Below are 17,390 nucleotides of genomic sequence, written 5' to 3' on the forward strand. Positions count from 1 at the left end.
AATTACAGTCGTTTCACATTTAATATTCTCTCCTTTTTTTTTTGTTGAGCCAGGAGCTACTACATCGGAACATTTGGTTTTAGATTATGGATCACTGTATTTATGATATTTATGTTTGTTAATAAACTTCTGTGCAACCAGTCATTTTCTGTTGTGCAAGAGAACATCTTATATCTATATTTTTAATAAAAAGTTAAAAGCAATGCTCATATTTTCTCTATGGAAATCCTTGCATGTGGGTTAATAAATTTTACCAAAGTAAGCCCAACCACAGTTTCAGTAACTTTTATAACAAAATTGGACGGGCATGAACTTCCTCGAGTGTTACCTCGACGCACGGATTTGCATTCTTACGATGCAGAAAGTGAAGGCAGCGCCGGTGGCTGCATCTCAAGTGTCTTGCCTACACAGATATTGATTCCAAACAGAATTTCTTACAGAATACAAAATTCTTAGAATGTGTAACCGTTGCTTGGGAGCCAAGTCGTGGGTTAAACCATGCCTCCTCTAAAACACTGCCAAATAAATAAATAAATGTTTTAAAAAGCAAAAGATGATTACTAAGGTGCTCTGGAAGCGGAGTGATGACGAACATTCACACGGCGCATTTTCTCCAAAAACCTTTATCCCCGAGAAGGAGCTCTCATTAAAAGAGGAAACCATAGACGGCTCAAATACACACAACGAATAGCTAATGTATGATCGTGTACGCCGGGCTGATCCTTGACCAATGGTGTCAGGGTAGACTAAACAAAGCCGTGGGTGTGAGTCATCTTTTTCTGTTTGTCCCACTTAGATACACGAGGCTTAGCTCGGCATAAAACCCAGTTGTAAAGAACTTACACAACTCACTGGAATATTGTGTACAATAATGGGGAATACTTCAGTGGTTGAGTCAAAGCGAGCTAAGAGCCTCACAGGGCTGCCAATCGATGACCGGAGACGTGAGGTTCAGTGCGGTGCGGCGGGTTGCAGGAATGGAAATGCAGCGTTCCCATCCGGATTTACCTCAATGAAAGATTTCTATTTATCTTACAGGGAGGATAAATACTGACACCGACTAAGTGATAAACTACAGAAGTCTTTAGGCACTATAGGCTATAGCTAATCTGCAGACTTTAGTTTTCTTTTTTCCAGAGATAAAACCTACACAATTACAAACTGGGTCGAACATTTGCAATTTAAATTAAAGCAATATACCCGGTTTGTTTTGTTTCTGACGTCTACACATCCCAAACCTTCAATATAAAAGTATCACTAAATGCGTTTTTCCTTTTCATTGTAAAATCGTCTGAGCGACCACATTTTCAGAGAAGACAAAGAAGCACTAAATTTTGTCTTTTTTTTTTTTTTTTACTAAAGCTTCCACAGACAGACAAACAGGGGTTTGTCTGGTAATTCAATTCAGGCAGAAAGCAGAGGAAGACTGAGACGCAGTAGGGCCATCAACCTGAGGTCTGCTGTGCTCTCTCTTCATCATGTCACTAACCTGACTAGAGAAACTGACGCGTGTGTTAAATTTTTATATATATAACATATGAAATATTGCAAAATCCGACCTTTTATCCAGCGTGGACAAAAAAGAAGTGGGGAGGGGGTTAGTTAGACGGCAAAGAAAAAAGTGCAGGGCAATGAATGAAACCTCATTGTGCTAGTTCTTTTCTCTTCTCTACTTCTCATTTATAAAAAAATACACTCAACTGAGCGGACAACCCATTTTACTCACTAAAATCAAAGTCAGATGTTTTGGGTCACAGTAACTGTAAATTCTGCAAAAGCTATAGAAAATTAGAACAAAATTAAAAAAAAAAAAAAAAATTAAAGCTGATAACCAAACTCTTGTTTTTGTTCATTATATATTTATTATATCTATGCTTTTCCAATTTCTGCAAAGAGAAATAAATGAACTCACTATAAAAGGTGCATTGAGGCTGGGTTGAGTGTGTAATACTGGTGTGTAAGTTGGGGTATGTTACTGAATCTCTTTTAAATTAATAATATTGTAATATTGTGTAAATAGCATGACATCAATTTTCTACTTTGTGTAAGTATCATGGTAAATGTATGATGACCAGTATGTAGGGGAAATGTGTAAAAGTGGTTAGTGGCGAAGTCTAAGGTTCAAAATAAATATGCTAACACACATGAAACGGAGGAAAACCACACTCAGTACTCACACCCTGCCTGTTTCTCAGTATGTAAAGAAAAGAACCAAAACGCGTGGTCAAAAAAACAAAACAAAACTGTCACAAAATAAGTCGAAGTGCAGGGAAGGGGGACTATAACCAACATAAAACAAAAAGACAGAAGTCAACTGACTCGCGTGCTTCTCCTGTCGACTCCATATCAGCAACTTAAAAGTTTTCCTTCAGCACAGGGGTACTCTCGTCTTAAAATGACCCAATCTAGGGGAAAAAGAATCACAACTGACCTGAAATGAGCTTAAAAGGAGTGGCACCGGCCCTGGTTTAGGTGCTGCCTATGCCCAGCTGAATGGCAGCTAGGTCGACACAGTGCTTTTGCTTGAGCTGGGGGAGGTTGTCTGTGGGGGAGCAGCGGAAGATTGACTGGGGGCAGCTGGAACAACATCACCTGCCAACAAAGTCTGTGCCCCCTCTGCTTCCACGCCAGTTGACTCTTCCTCCTCATCCTCTTCATCCTCATCTTCGTCCACTTCACGGAATGGCAAGGGGAAGTATGTCAGTAAACACGCTGTAAATATTATTTACATTCCTGTCTTCTCACCTTCGATGAAGTCGACGCTGCCAAGGGCCTTGCGCTCCTTCTGGAAGTTCACCGTGTAGTGATCCATATTCTCATACCCGCGTTCAACTTTGTCCAAGTGCGCGGTGCTGGATGCTTCTGCAATTCTAGGATCAAAATGTGTAATTATTTTAATTTTTCTTTTTTAAATACATAAACTACGTGATAAACTGTTGAAAGATTAAAAACTGAGCCCAAAGACAAGTATCAATAATGATCTGGGCATTTTTAGCAATGGGGTAGGAATCATGAGAGCCCATATGACACAATACTATTTTGATTTCAAATACCTTGCCAGATCTTGAGACTTATTGCAGCACTTTCTCCAAGCATATTATGTCTTTAAAATGATGCTGCTTATCCAATTCAGTTTACTATTTCTCTCGTTCCATCTCCAAGGTAATCAGACATTTCAACGAACCTGCTCGTTCGTTTGAATTTCAGCATTATTTCCCAGGACTGATGGTATTTAGTATAAGTCAATTGATTAAGTATATTTTTCCATATGATCCTCTGGGAATCCGGGCTGTCATGTATAGAACAGAGGGTTGGCTTTATTCTTGAGGTGCACATTCAAACAAGAGGCGAAAACTGCATTTGCAAGGAGATGATTAGATCTATTGGTAGGGCACCGTACATCAGGAATCACATCCTGCCATCTACACGCCCCCATTTAACCCTGAATGGTCAGTGCAAACACCTCACAGATGATGACGCAAAGCAATCAGCTCTTTGACAGGTGTTCTTTATATAAATAACGTAAATGTCAATCAGTACAGAGGATCTATCAAGTGGCGTTCCGTACAAATGGCAAAAAAAGTATTTATACATTTTTAGCAATCTGACTTGTGTTTTGCAACATGACTGCATGAATGCTTGAAAATCTAACTTTAAAACAGAAAATCTGATAATCAAACTCAGTTTGTACATTGTTCTGAGGTGGTGAAATCGGTCCTGCATTAAGGCTAAGGTGTTAACGAGGGTGACACACACATTTTGCTTGTGTGATCATATTTAGTATGCAGGTGTTGAAAATGTGTTACGTGACTGCCGTGGCTGACAGCATGGTCTGCATGAATATAATGATGATAATTTTATCAAATGTGTTTCGCTCTTTCCCTGTCTGTGCTCTTGAGTTAGGGAATGTGACGATGAGAAAGCACAGATGAAATACTAAACGGGACATAATCTATTAGATGGATCAGTTTAAACTGGGATATGTTCTTTTGGCATTTTCCTGATTCACAACAGGAGCAAGTACAGACAATACTAGTGGTTTTGGTATGCATGATAACCTGGATCCACATCAATATAGATGCTAACTGGACTGCCATGTGATATTTTTCTTAATTGGTATATAAACCTCACTATTTACTCCCATATCAAATACCCCATTTCATTTTTGTCCCACTAAAAGTGTATATATTGAGTATGGTTGATTGTGTAGGACAGATCAAGACATATCAATTGAAGAACGTCCATAAGAAGCAAAGCTAAAATATGTTGATTACCTTTGTCAGTTGACAAACATTTCATCGTCCATGCATTGACGTCAAAGATGCCGTTTTAATCCATCTGTCTCAGTGATTGCCAAATTCAACGCATTGTTTTCTGGAGAAGACGCTGTACATTAGCTGGTTTGGTTGTAGTTGGCAGATTTGACCCCTAAAACTTTGATGATAGTGAATTCCCATTTTACACAAGAGGCATATTATATTTGACTTGTCAAACTAAGTATTTAAAAGTGAAATTAAGCATTCAAAATCCCTGTGGTGTATGTTTCTATCCATTAAGTGCACAAAAACAATCAAAAGTATTTTCCAGTTGCATTATGATTTGAGCATTGCTTCTGAAAAGCTTAATATGAATTGAAAAGTCATTTGCAAGATGAATTTGTTTTTGTGTCAGGACGTAGCATGTGACTCTTTCGGGAGTTATTTACCTTCACAATGATTATAAATAGGATAATTGAACAAGACATGAATCAGCTTGGCCCGAGGTCATATTGATTGAGACATCTCTGATCCAATTCCATTAGTGCTGTTTGACAAATGTAAGGATTCCAGTACTCACAATAGTAATTTACTACTTCACAAAGAACTATATTAGAATTTCAATTACTGTAATTCTTAGGTTGGTAATTAGAGAAAACTTATCATTACCGTTCAACACACATCAGCCAATAATAACAGAGGAATGAACCTTTGTTATAGAAACCTGTACTCACTTTTTCAGGAGAGGCTTTGTGTTCTAAAAGTGATGAGAGAGAGAGAGAGAGAGAGAGAGAGGGAGAGAGAGAGAGATAAAGTGAGGAATACTGCCAGCTAACTGACAAAACCTTGAGAATGATTACTGTTTATATTACTACTGTTGTGTAATATCTCTGACCTGCAGGAAAACTGCCATTTCTTGCTCCTCCATGGTCTGAATGCCCATCTCCACAATCTTGCAGCTCTCCTCCAGATGGTCTCCATACTTCCTGGTGAGCCCCCTGATATAATTCACCTTCTCGTCCTGTTCGGCAGTCACCTTCTGACTCATATCGCGCTTCTTCTCTTCAAGGATGGCATAGAGCTGATCAAATTTCTCACACACTAGGTTCTTCTGTCTTCGGCCATTCTCCTGCATACATAGGAGAAGGTGTACATTTTCATAAAAAGTCATCTTTTCGCCTTGTTGTAGAAATCTGTATATGCAACTTCTTACTACATTTCAATTGAGCGGGACACATGGAGAAGCTGTGGGACCGGGATGACACTGTGTGCTATTATGATCTGAGGTCTGAGGTGACCTGGGTATGCGCCAGCATCTGATCAGGGTGTAATGCGAGGAAAGACCGAAACACCCAGGGACGCGGAGACCAAAAGCTAATTATATATCCCAGATGACATCTACATAATGGAAACATGTCCACTAATGAGTGACGGTCTCAATTCCCAGCAGCAGACCCTCCACTGGGGGACGGGGGAAAGGGACAATGGAAATGTTTTTTTAATGTCTGGGTGCAGTCATGTAAATGTAATATATGGTCTGCTGAAATAGCATGACTTTTACGTACACGCAGAGAAAACAGTGATGCTCATTCTAAATGTCCATCCTCAGTGATGCCAACGGAACATCGGGAACTGGAGTCATTCCAGCATTCTCCCTACTTGGCCCAAATGGAGGATTTAACAAAAGGTAAGATCTCATCCCTCAGTGACACTCCTTGTTATCATCTTTTGTTTCCCCTCTCTATCATCCTATTTTAACGGAGAGAAGCACGGGGTGGCGAGCTGAAGTCTTTTTGTACGTTGGTGCATGAGCATTAGTGAGTGACCAGAGCAAGGCTTGCTGTGTGAGTGAGTAGCAAGGTAGCAGCTGGACACTGACCTCTATTACACGACAGGCTTCCTCTAGCTGACTAATGATGCCTTGCATCCTGTCGTTGTTACCAAGCATCATGGCAATCCCATCATTCAGCTCCGTCTGAGGTGCAAGGACACAGCCGTGTAAATACCTGAGACCATATGTGATTCAAATCCGGCATTTTGATTCACATAAATGCTCTCAAGTCCAAACACTATCATGATCATGATGATTTATGATATTGAAAAAACAGGACAAACATAAATATGTAAGTACATTTTATCTTTTTTTTCTTATCATTAGTTAGGCTCAGTGTTATTTCTGTTGTTATGAGTCAAGTACACACAACCTTTGTGTCTTCAATTCATATTTCGGGCCTCACCCTTTTTGTCTGGTAGATGCTGCTGATAGGTGACACTTCACAATCTTTGTGAGCACCAAACACCTTACACATCGAGCATGTCGGAACATTGTGGGTCACACAGTATATGTTGATCTTTTCATCCTCGTGAATATCACACATGGGTGTTTCTTCCTTTCTTTCTGGTGTGGGCTTGCTGCTGTGAGGGGTTTCAAAGAGGGCAGTGTTATGCAGTATATTCCAGTGCATACTGATATGATGCATGGTGCCATTTTTAAAATGTCAGGTTCACAGTTTATTGATGATCTATCAGTCCTGCGGTGCTGCACAATGTCTGAATACGTCATGCTCAAAGCATGTTCAGTAACTCTTTTTGAGCGTCCTTCAAGGTATCAGTTACACCGTCAGATATAAACACAGAAAAGACAGACCTGCTGTGAATCTAAATAGTTAAACTAGCAGAGGTTGACTTTAAGTTTCAGCCTTAGCTGAATTCAGTCCAGTGCGCTACTAAATATAACTAGCGGAAACTAGTGTTCTGCTTTGTCTTAACTCTTTTTGTTCAACTGTTTTCAATCAACTATAGTTTTTACTGAACAACTTTCTGGGCCAATGACAATGTGGTTTACAATATTGGACATGACTGCAGACTTTATGAAGTGACAGATGAGATGTATGACGGAAGAGAAGGTAGGAAGGAAGCAGGAGGAAGATAAAATTTAATCTCATCTGGATTCCTTGTGGAAAACAATAATTTTAATAGTTGCTTGCATTTCTTTTATCTCGACAGACCCAAAAAACACTTAATAATTCCATTATTTCATTTTTTAAAATATTTTAGGAACAAATGCAACAGCAGCGCTATGACTGATGAGTGCAATTTAATGTGTATCTACGTGGAAAAAATTCCTGGTTGCTCTGCTGTTTAAGATAAGATAAGATAAAATAAACTTTATTGATCCCCATAAGGGAAATTCTTTTGTCACAGCAGCGTAACAGTTATGATGTCAAGAAAATCCAAACCATTACAACTGTTATGCTTTATGTTTCCTTGATAAGTTACTACTTAAAGTCCATTTTTGTGAAAAAGATTCATTTTGATTTGAAATGTGTAAAGCAGAAATATGTCTGCCCTTCTTCAACCCTTATCCACATTTTCAACTATTTTCCACAGTTTACCAAACATTTTTTGGCTAACGTAAGAGACAGACAGCCTCCTCTCTTTTTGGGGTTTCATTAACTACCATGGGCGATGCAGCAGTAAATATTGTGTTTGTTTTATTGTGTTGTCTAATCCCCGAACTGAGTTAGATATTGGGTTCAAACTAGGCTATCCTGAATTTTGAGCATGCCTGTTGCAACCCAGAGCTGGAAAAATATTCCTTTGTGTCCTGTTGAAAACCCATCTTATTTTTGGAGCTTGGTCCTGTGCGACCCCATATTCTATATCCTATTAGGCATCCTTGAAAAGGAACTGAAAATGTGTGGGTCCTGTGATGCAAACCTTTCAGCTCTACTCAGATTAAGTAAATCATGTGTGTAAATAGACGGCCATGGTCCAAAATCTCCTGTCACCCTGTCCAGCATCCTGACGAACTGGCATTGGGATCAGACCTGCCATTACACTCCCAGTTTATTTACCTATTTATTTTTTGTTCAGCCCTGAAAACGACTTGTACAACGACACAGCCTTTTTCAAAGCGTCAAGATATAATGTATCCAATATGCCATTACTCTATCAATCATATCATACGGGGAATAGACATATATGGGTATTCTATGTTTCTCACCTGTTAGATTCCTGCTTGAACATATCAATGATATTTTCAACCAGCAGATTCCTTTGTAGCCCGTACACACCATGTCTGTCCAGAACCACTTCATGTCTGCAGGACGGGCAACGAAAGCGACCACCAGAGGACAAAGAGCCACTCCTGGTTGTGAGGTATGAATTTGAGGCCTGTGAAAAGCAACCATTCAAACGTCACGTGTTTGTGTGTGTGATTCCAGTCTACCTTATCTGGGTGAGGGATAAAACCTTGCACTGAATCGTCTAAAACAAAGTGTGACCATATTAACTCAAATCACAACATCAAACTGCTCAGCTGTCACAAACACTTAAGTAAAGTAAATGAATTTATTTAGCAGTTAAAACAGGAAACAACAAACTCAAATTTCAAATATTCTTGAGAGCTGCTGATATCAAAAATATGTTGTGTTCATAAATTTTACACAAAAAAACTGAAATACAACCTTGCTACCTCAACAGTTCCGGTACATGGCAATTTTCTATCTAAACTCTGCTATTAAAACTCAAAAAATATAATTTACCTTGGTCATCAAAGGTTACCATGTAGGCCTTTAAGAGATCAACAATGTGCGGCAGGTTGATAAAAATATCAACGGTTCAAATGACATTTACATTAAGTGGCAAGAGTGTTCATGTGCTCGGGTATATATATATATATATATACATATATGTTACAAATAAACATGTAATATCCCAGTTAAATTGCTGTTCTTACCTGGAAAACATCACTGGCACATTTTCTGCAGAGGTTGTGCTGGCAGGGCAGGATTACCACAGGCTTTGTAAACATTTCCAGGCAGATGGGGCAAATGAGCTGTTTCTCCAAGTTCTCCATGGTATTCATTGTGTGGCATAAGATACAGCGAGACAAAACAACAAAAAGTCAAAAAAGTCGACTTGAATTGGTAATATAAAAAATAAATAAAATTAAAAAAAAAAAAGCAAAACAACGAAGAAAAAAAAGTTACTCAGAGGAGAAGCACAGAAGGCTCGGGGTTACACTGGGAGTAGGCCTGCTTTTCTCGTCCTGGCGAGTGTGGGCTAACACCCCGCTGGTGTCACTGCTGTTTTTAGCAGCCATTGCTGTCACGTCAAAGGTTGCCATATTTACCTTGCCCATATTTGAAACTGAGCAGGGACATGGTCAACAGCTGAAACCAGGCTCCACTTCTTACTCTTCTATGCTGTCTAGAGTGGGGCCTGCCCCCCGACAAATCAGACATTGCGCAATTTGTTGTTAGCGGGTATACGAAAAATAAACAAACATAGCTGTCGATGAGTACATGCATGTTACGTCGTCATACCTCATAGTCTTCACGAAACACAATTTGATAGCACATTGTTTCCTTTGTTTAGCACTTGGAACGTTTATCGTCTTTCAACATTGAAGAACAGCGGTAAGAATAAGATATAAATTTACTTCATGAAAAGTATACATACTATCCCCCCAAAGCCTTTACTTTAGTTTTTAGCGAACAACGCCTTTCAGTATTCGCCACTGTTGGGCCAGTCTTGTGAGAATGTTAGAATGCAATTTAAGTTAATATACGATTTTTCGACACGTTTCAGCAACTACTATTATCTATATGTTACAATATAATAATTGTTGCCTGTTCGGTTTACGTTACTCGACATGCATTAGCTTGTTTGGCTTCTTCATCGTTGTTTATGATAAACAAACGCATATCAAATAGTCATTTGAGAAAATAGACATATTTGGAGAATGCGGGCATCGATCCCGCTACCTCTCGCATGCTAAGCGAGCGCTCTACCATTTGAGCTAATTCCCCGTTACTATGGTGTTGCCGTCTTGGGCTTATAAACTCAACAAGGGTACGGTTTAGGAGAGATCAGGCACTCTCACATTTACGACATAAGCTAGTAAATATATAAATCAGAGGGCACCCTATTTCATTTCGCGAAACAAACGGTCTGGAAGACATGATTCGCCGTTTCTGTTGGCATGACTAAAAACCCACTGCCGGTAGGCACCAGCATGTCCCTTCGATAGCTCAGTTGGTAGAGCGGAGGACTGTAGAAGTTACATGGAAATCCTTAGGTCGCTGGTTCGAATCCGGCTCGAAGGAGATCTTTTTGCAGCCTTGAAATCGAATAATGTTTTGAAAAGAGGTTATGAATGATGAAGGTAGTGGTGTTGTGGTAGCAGCACATATGCACCTCAGGCCAGTGAAAGTTGTGTGTTGTCCAGAATGCTGTTATACAGTGTCATGGTTGTGTTCACATAGATGCGTCTAAAGCGTTCAATTTTGCTAGAGTGCAAGCCTCTCAAACGACCTCATGACATTTGACGTTAGTGCCACCAGCCTGCAGTCGTTGAGATCACTTGTATGCCCTTTCTTGGGTACTGGGACAATTCAGGAGGCCTTCTAGAAGTCAGGCACCTTCAGTAACCTTAGAAAGAGACTGAAGATGTACTGGCAGATCCCAGCAAGCTGCCCAGCACACACCTTGAGGACTTGGGTTGTTAATGTCCAGCCCACTGGCTTTGCTCTGCCGCAACCTGGTGAACTCCCTCTGCACCAGGCTGGAGGTAAGGGTGAGGCCGTGGTTGGGGAGAGTGTGGAGGGGAATATCAGTATTTGGGGAAGTGGGTGATATGGGGGTCTGAGGGGGAGTAGCGGTTGTATGTTTGTTAATGTTCCCATGGAAGTAGTAGGTGGCTGGGGGGTGGGGCTGACTGTGGAAGCTTCCGGTGGGCAGCGGGGGGGTCTGGTGGTGACTGTGTCCCATGTCTGTGCTTGGGGGGATGGAATGGTGTGGTGGAGGAAGGGGGGTGTTGTCCGTGGCAGCTGCTGGTGGGCAGGGGGTGGGTGGGTTTGAGGAGATGGGGAGGTGGGTACCCATATATCATATGGGTATTTACCTATAATATATGGGTATTTACAGAATGAGGACATTTTGTTTGATCTTTCCATTATTCGCGGGTAATTGTTTGAGAAAAAAAACACATTTTTTACATAACACGTTTGAAATGTGAACTTCTTTGTAGTTAAGTAAGCCCTACCTATGTCTTCTCGCCACCATCTTCTATGGTACTTGATGTCCTCAAATGCATGCTATTGTGATTGTTTTCATTGGTGTACAGATTACACAAATGGCAAAGCAGAAGCAGCTGCAGCACCCACAGGTCACAGACAGTGAACAATGTAAAGCTACACATGAAATTGCATAAATCCAAGACAATTATATGCAATGGCAGTAGAGTCACTAATATGGAAAATCACTTGAAATTATATTTTTTCAGAAATGGAATGAAAAGCATCAGGATCTCTAACTTTTTAATGTCTATATGGAATACTGGCTATATGGAAACCAATGGAACTTCTAATTTATTTAATTTTTGGGAACAGATTTGTTATTGCAAAGCTTACTGGACAAAAATACAGCATATGTCTGTTCTAAGTGTCATATTACATGACCGATAAAATTACATTTACAATAATTTAGTGTGTAATTTTCTTTGCGCGCACACACAAATACACTCACACACCTAGAACATACAGGCACATATCCGCATGCACACGCACACACACACACACACACACACAGACACACACACACACACACACACACGTATGTAAATCCCCTCTCTCAGATTCCAAATAACAAATGGTGAAGAGCTGTAATGAGCTGTAATGACATCACATGGAACTGGCCAACAGATCATAAGTTAAAGGTATGCTTTGTTCTACTCTTAACTGAAATGTTTCTTCTTTTGGTTCTTTGATTTACAACTCAGTATATATACAAATATGATTTGTCACAGATATAAATGATAACAGGCATAAGCAAAAAAAAAATCAAAAACAGTGGGTAATTCCCTCAATTCAGAAGTAAGACAGAACTTGGGCCTGGGCAATGCAAATCATTTAGAAGTTTGTTGAAATGAATCAAATCATGCCCAGTTAAAAAGACACACTGCATTGTTCTTGTTAGTCAGTTCATAAACTGAAACAATCACTAGCAGTTTCAGAAACTTTACAGTCCTGTGAAGATAAAGGCTGATGATTGACAGATTATAAGCAAAATAAATGTTACCCGGTCATGTACAGAGGAGGGATAGTGAATATATTGGTAGACGGATGCTGGAATTGGAGCTGCCAGGCAGGAGGTCTCGAGGAAGACCAAAGAGAAGATTTATGGACGTAGTGAGAGAGGATATGAAGGCAGTTGCTGTGAGATAGGAGGATACAGAGAATAGGGTTAGATGGAAAAAGTTGATTTGCTTTGGTGACCCCTGAAGGGAAAATCCGAAAGAAGAAGAAGAATGTTACCCGATCATGAAATTCTAGTGTGAATGCTAAGCACTGCTGGTTGTAATTTGTATAAAGATCCCACTCTGACTGCTTCACTTTTTTATTCAGTGCTGACACAAAACGCTTTGAATATATAGTAATGACCACAGGCACTGCCGAGGACACCAAATACACAACAAAGGGTGTTTCACACACCCACACAATCACATCAACTTATTCAAAGGTTTACAAGCTCATAAGAAAGATAGAAAGTGTGTATGGACCAGAATAGGGAGTAGAGTAAAGGCTGCCATCTGTTCAGTTATATGAATATTTCAGTTTGGTGGATGTCACATTGCGTTCATGCAGATGGTAAGCGATCATGGCTAGCTATTTGAAAGGTCTAGCTGAGGAGTGTGAAAGAATCTGGGTAATTTCTACATGTATACATACAGGTATGTCCTTAAAAGACCCAAAAAGAATTACCTTTACAAAGTACAATCCAACATTGGTAGTAATGATAAAGTCACTCGGTCATTGGTGAATAGGTGTGACAATTGAACAATATATAGTAAATATAATCACAAATGTAGAGGTAGGTGTTTTATTTGTCATGTAAATCAATGTATGAATTGCATGTTATCTGGCATAACTGGGCACCTTTATAGTATACATTTATGATAGTTCTATCAATCTATCAATCTAGCAGAATCAATGATGAAAAACATTTGCCACCTATATATTTATATTTATAAATTTATATCAAAGCACCAACATTGTATCTTTTATTTTAAAAATATAGGACAGAAATAGAATGGTATTAAACAGTGACCAGTTCTTAATGTTTTTTTAGCTATAATAAACAACGCAGTCGCATAAGCCTGTATTCGTTGTAGTGGGGGTGTAAATTTATGTGACTGATTTGCTTTTTATGTTGACTCTTGCAATTAAGGTAATGTCATTGACGATAACTAAGGCAGAATCAAAGAGGCAGATTTCCATATGGGCTTTTATGCAAGATCCCCTCCCATTCAATGACGTAAAACGAAACGTCAGTATGTTTTCACAGGCATCACTGCTGCTGATGGCCATGGGAAACATTCTCAGCATTAAAAGTGCTTTCTTCACTCTGCAACAACAGAAATCCTCTCAGTCCAGATAGCCTCATTTTTGTTATATCAGTGAAGTGGAAATCGGATTGCAAACATAACACGAGGCACATCACATCGCCAGACAGTAGAATGTGAGGTATAAATGCTTTCAGGAAAACCTTGCTCTGGTTTAACTCCAAATATTCAATGTCTCGTGTTACCCACAACATGTTATTATATTTCCAGCTTGTAAGCACCAAAGCTGATCCTCCTCATTTATATCCTGCTACTAAATATGTGTGAATGTGTTTGAACAGAAATTTGTAAGATGCCTTGAGGAGTGCTTCACATTACTCACAGTGTCTGGCATTTTATTTTCATTGTAAACCTATGAGTTTTAGTATTAGATACGCCTGTCTTTGTGAAGAATCAGCCACCTCTTTTACCACTGTGTTCTAAAGCTTCTGTCAATGTGTTTGTTTTGTGGTTCAAGATTAATGAAACACACCTAATTGTCTTGTCATCTTACATCAAGCCACTTTTGTTGTGTAATTATATTTTCCTGATAGATTACGATAAATCCATTGTCGGGACAATTCTGATTAATGCAGTTGAAAATGAGAATTTAAGACGAAAAAGAAATCAGGCCTCTATAGTAGTAGAATGGCGCTCTCTACTGGTAGAATTAGGAAAGGGCACTGTGAGAATCTCCTGACTACATTTTTTTTTGCACCAAATTGTTATCAACAAACCTGATTTCTAATTGAATTTGTACCTTTTATACTGATTTATTCTTTTAAAAGATATTAAGAAAAAATATTTGTTATGTTTCTAATTCAAAGTAATCTTGGTCAGGCTGTCGCATCTTTTTAAAATGCAAATGGAAGTGTTCAATGAAACAGGCAATGGCACCCTAGAATATTTCCTTTTAGAGGCCAAAAAACCCTTTGCCGTTTGTCATTATTACATTAATTTCCTCACATTAGAATTAGATAAGTGTGAATGTAAACCATCAAAACTGCATGTTAGAGCAATGGTCATAAAGCTCTCTCAACTCCCTATTTAGTTCTTATGTCTTTCTCGATCTATTTTGTCAGTAAGTTTTGTTTTCATTTTGATGTTTGGCTTACTATGTGTGAATACTACAACAAAAAACATTTTTTTATCAAGTATTTGCCAGAAGATAAGATATTTGTATGCAGGTGTGTTTTTAATCACACTCCAACACAAACAGCAGAGGACAGGGGCAGTATGTCAGTGAATACAACAAAACATGTATGGAGACTGCAGAGTCTGTTGAAGGCCATTTGATTGAATTCATTAACCAGTGTGGAGCATTGACATTTGTGTCCATTCCGGCATGATATACATGATATACACCTAATCTCCTAATTTTAACTTCACAAAACCTTCTGAAAACCTCATCTGAATTAATATCCACGCTTTGGATAAGCTGTACACTTTAGCATTTTTCTTATGCTAAATTCTTTGTCAGAAAGGGATATTTTCCTTGTAGAGGCTGATTCCTACCACAAGATAGTGCTACATACACAGATGAATATATTTAGAAATTTTTGCTGACATTGAATGCTTACAACCTTCTGTAAAAGAGGCCTTTTAAAACGCTGTTAAGAGAAATAATGATATACAGAGGAAAGCTGTACATATGTATCCAACGACTGTGGTAATGACTAATATATTAGTCTTGCATAAAACCATGTAAAAATTATGGAAAATTGTGAACTAACATTTCAAGAAAAATGCTGAGCCAAGCAGAATTTACATTTCATTTATAAAACAAGCTGGTGTTTTTGCTCAAAGAAGGAAGAACACAAAGGCACTTAGCCTACAGAAGATGTATGTCCAAGAGAACCACAGGGGTAAAACCGCTGCATGGGCAATGGAGCAATTGATAATGTCTAATTTGATGCTGACAGTGCTGTTAGAAATGTAAAAGGCTAATCAATTATAGACACCACGGAAGAATTCGGTATTCCTCAAGAGAGATCTCAATAAGATGTGAGTCAGGGGGACTGGAGCACAGGGGTTTCTCTGAAGCAGGTACCATACTTTTGGCCCCAAGGGGAATCAGCAGGTATGCATCTCCATAGCTGCTTTCTTCCCAAAGCTCCTGACACTCATGTTGCCATGCTACAAACGGTGTTTATGTGTGTTTATGTGTGTGTGTGTCTCTCTCTCTGTGAATGAATATGGATGGGAAGATTAAACTACAAAAAATGCTCTCTCCCGCATCTTAATGTGAAGAGCAGTGATTGTATGAAAAGGGATATTCATTGCATTTGAAGGCAAATTCAAGAGTTCTATGTTGAGAATAGCTTTGTAGACCAAAATCACTGCATGGCCTTTGTGCCTGTAAATATCTTCTCTGCTAAAAAATACTAAGGAGTTACTTTGCAAAAAAAAAAAAAAACAACAAGTGCCAGGTAACATCAGTGGTTATGTCAACAAATGTAATCACATACAGTATACTCAGCCATATTACAATCCACTAATTTACCATTTTTTTGTTGTGAACACAATAGCTCCTTGTAGACTCATATTTAATCCCGATCTTTCATGTGCAAAAATCTGATCTCAAAATAAAAAAACAAGTATTTAATTGTTATATTGATCTTAGTTTTGATAAAGTTATATATATGTGTATGTTTTTTTTTAAATTAATACATACCATTCATTTGAAATTTTTGAATATCTACTGGTGCGAAGGAAATTATGAAGCCCACAGGCCTCTTTCACAAAAAGTCGTTGAGAGCTGTCATTGTGTAATTGCAGATTGGTGTTTGTTATTCACATCCAGCAATTAGATTTGGACAGGGACTATTCCCTGCATGACATAAATGCCTCCTTAAAACATCATTGTCAATCATTGTCAATATTGTTCTAAACCATTTACTACATATAAAACAACTACCTATCATGGTCACCTTCTGTATCTTTCAGCCCTACTTTCTATATTTTCCTGAGCCAGAGGTAAAAAGCTATGCATTCATTAAATTCAAATATCTTAGCCTATATTGCCAACATGGTATGAAAATCAATTAAATATAATGGTTGTATAAGTATAACCTTAGTTCTTATGATGAGTTCTTAGTCATTATGATGGTGCCGCAAATGGAGGCAATGGCTAAGTACTTTCTGATAATCTGTTCATAATTGTTTGTGTTGGTTTTACTGTGTTTTTTGAAATGAGCCTACAGCTGCCAAGACCATACAGCTACAATGCATTTAAGTATATGCAGATCATTGGCATTGATTTGCATCTCATTCTGATGTGAAAAGGATGGAGAGGGCTGAAGCAGAAACCCCAGGGCTTATAAACCAAGCTAAAGGCTGTACTGTAATAAAAAAACACTGCTCTGGCCATCCATTTAACTTCAAAACAAAACTTGTATGCTTCCAATGAACTACAAAATTCTCTGTGGTGGAGTAGAGTTAGCAAGCTGCCACCTGCAAAACACAGATAAGACATTTGATCTAGTTAAGAGGATGGTGTTTGGTTCTAGAGCAAAATGATGGATCCAGTACAACTCTGTGCTATTCCCAAGGGGCACACTTTGTTCTTCAAACGACAGATTATTCACCAAAAGTGAAGCCAACAGCTCTCAAATGTCCCAGTGTGATATGGAATACCCTATAAGGACCAGAGTATTGGAACACCCAGTGACTGCCTCTAAATCTGAAGGCATGATCATGACGTTCACTAAGGGGCACGACTCAGCTTCTTAGTGAACGCCACCATG

At 38.9% G+C, this 17,390-nt stretch overlaps 1 protein-coding gene and 2 non-coding genes across 4 annotated transcripts; 1 reads left to right on the top strand and 2 right to left on the bottom strand.

Moving 5' to 3' along the window:
• Window positions 1-269: 269 nt before the first annotated feature.
• On the bottom strand, window positions 270-9,393 carry trim55b (tripartite motif containing 55b). Of its 2 annotated transcripts, none has more exons than XM_086151280.1 (8): window positions 8,998-9,393; window positions 8,263-8,432; window positions 6,494-6,671; window positions 6,136-6,231; window positions 5,152-5,385; window positions 4,991-5,013; window positions 2,746-2,870; window positions 270-2,673 (listed from the first exon to the last, which is right to left on the bottom strand). In XM_086151280.1, exons 1-8 carry the CDS (start codon window positions 9,124-9,126, stop codon window positions 2,501-2,503), a joined length of 1,128 nt encoding a protein of 375 aa, XP_086007406.1. In that variant the 5' UTR covers window positions 9,127-9,393; the 3' UTR covers window positions 270-2,500. The 2 variants fall into 2 exon arrangements, with proteins under 2 accessions (XP_086007406.1, XP_086007405.1); XM_086151279.1 differs by having other exon boundaries at window positions 6,494-6,668; window positions 8,998-9,391.
• A 606-nt stretch (window positions 9,394-9,999) lies between these two features.
• Window positions 10,000-10,072, bottom strand: trnaa-agc (transfer RNA alanine (anticodon AGC)). Its single transcript has one exon. It is a non-coding gene; the product is annotated as a tRNA-Ala (tRNA).
• A 211-nt stretch (window positions 10,073-10,283) lies between these two features.
• Window positions 10,284-10,369, top strand: trnay-gua (transfer RNA tyrosine (anticodon GUA)). Its single transcript is given in 2 exon segments — window positions 10,284-10,320; window positions 10,334-10,369. It is a non-coding gene; the product is annotated as a tRNA-Tyr (tRNA).
• The last annotated feature ends 7,021 nt before the right edge of the window (window positions 10,370-17,390 follow it).

Source organism: Fistularia commersonii, chromosome 8, assembly GCF_037954325.1.
Source record: "Fistularia commersonii isolate RoL2024-O1a breed Wild chromosome 8, RoL_Fcom_v1.0, whole genome shotgun sequence".
NCBI classification, from domain to species: domain Eukaryota; kingdom Metazoa; phylum Chordata; class Actinopteri; order Syngnathiformes; family Fistulariidae; genus Fistularia; species Fistularia commersonii.

Bases quoted from the DNA above. Each gene is read 5' to 3' on its own strand.
- trim55b (XM_086151280.1), bottom strand. From the start codon at position 9,126: ATGAATACCATGGAGAACTTGGAGAAACAGCTCATTTGCCCCATCTGC. The intron at 6,232-6,493 runs GTGAGGCCCGAA...CTTGCACCTCAG, and splicing joins GCATCTACCAGACAAAAAGG to ACGGAGCTGAATGATGGGAT. The intron at 2,871-4,990 runs GTGAGTACAGGT...TTTTGATCCTAG, and splicing joins ACAAAGCCTCTCCTGAAAAA to AATTGCAGAAGCATCCAGCA.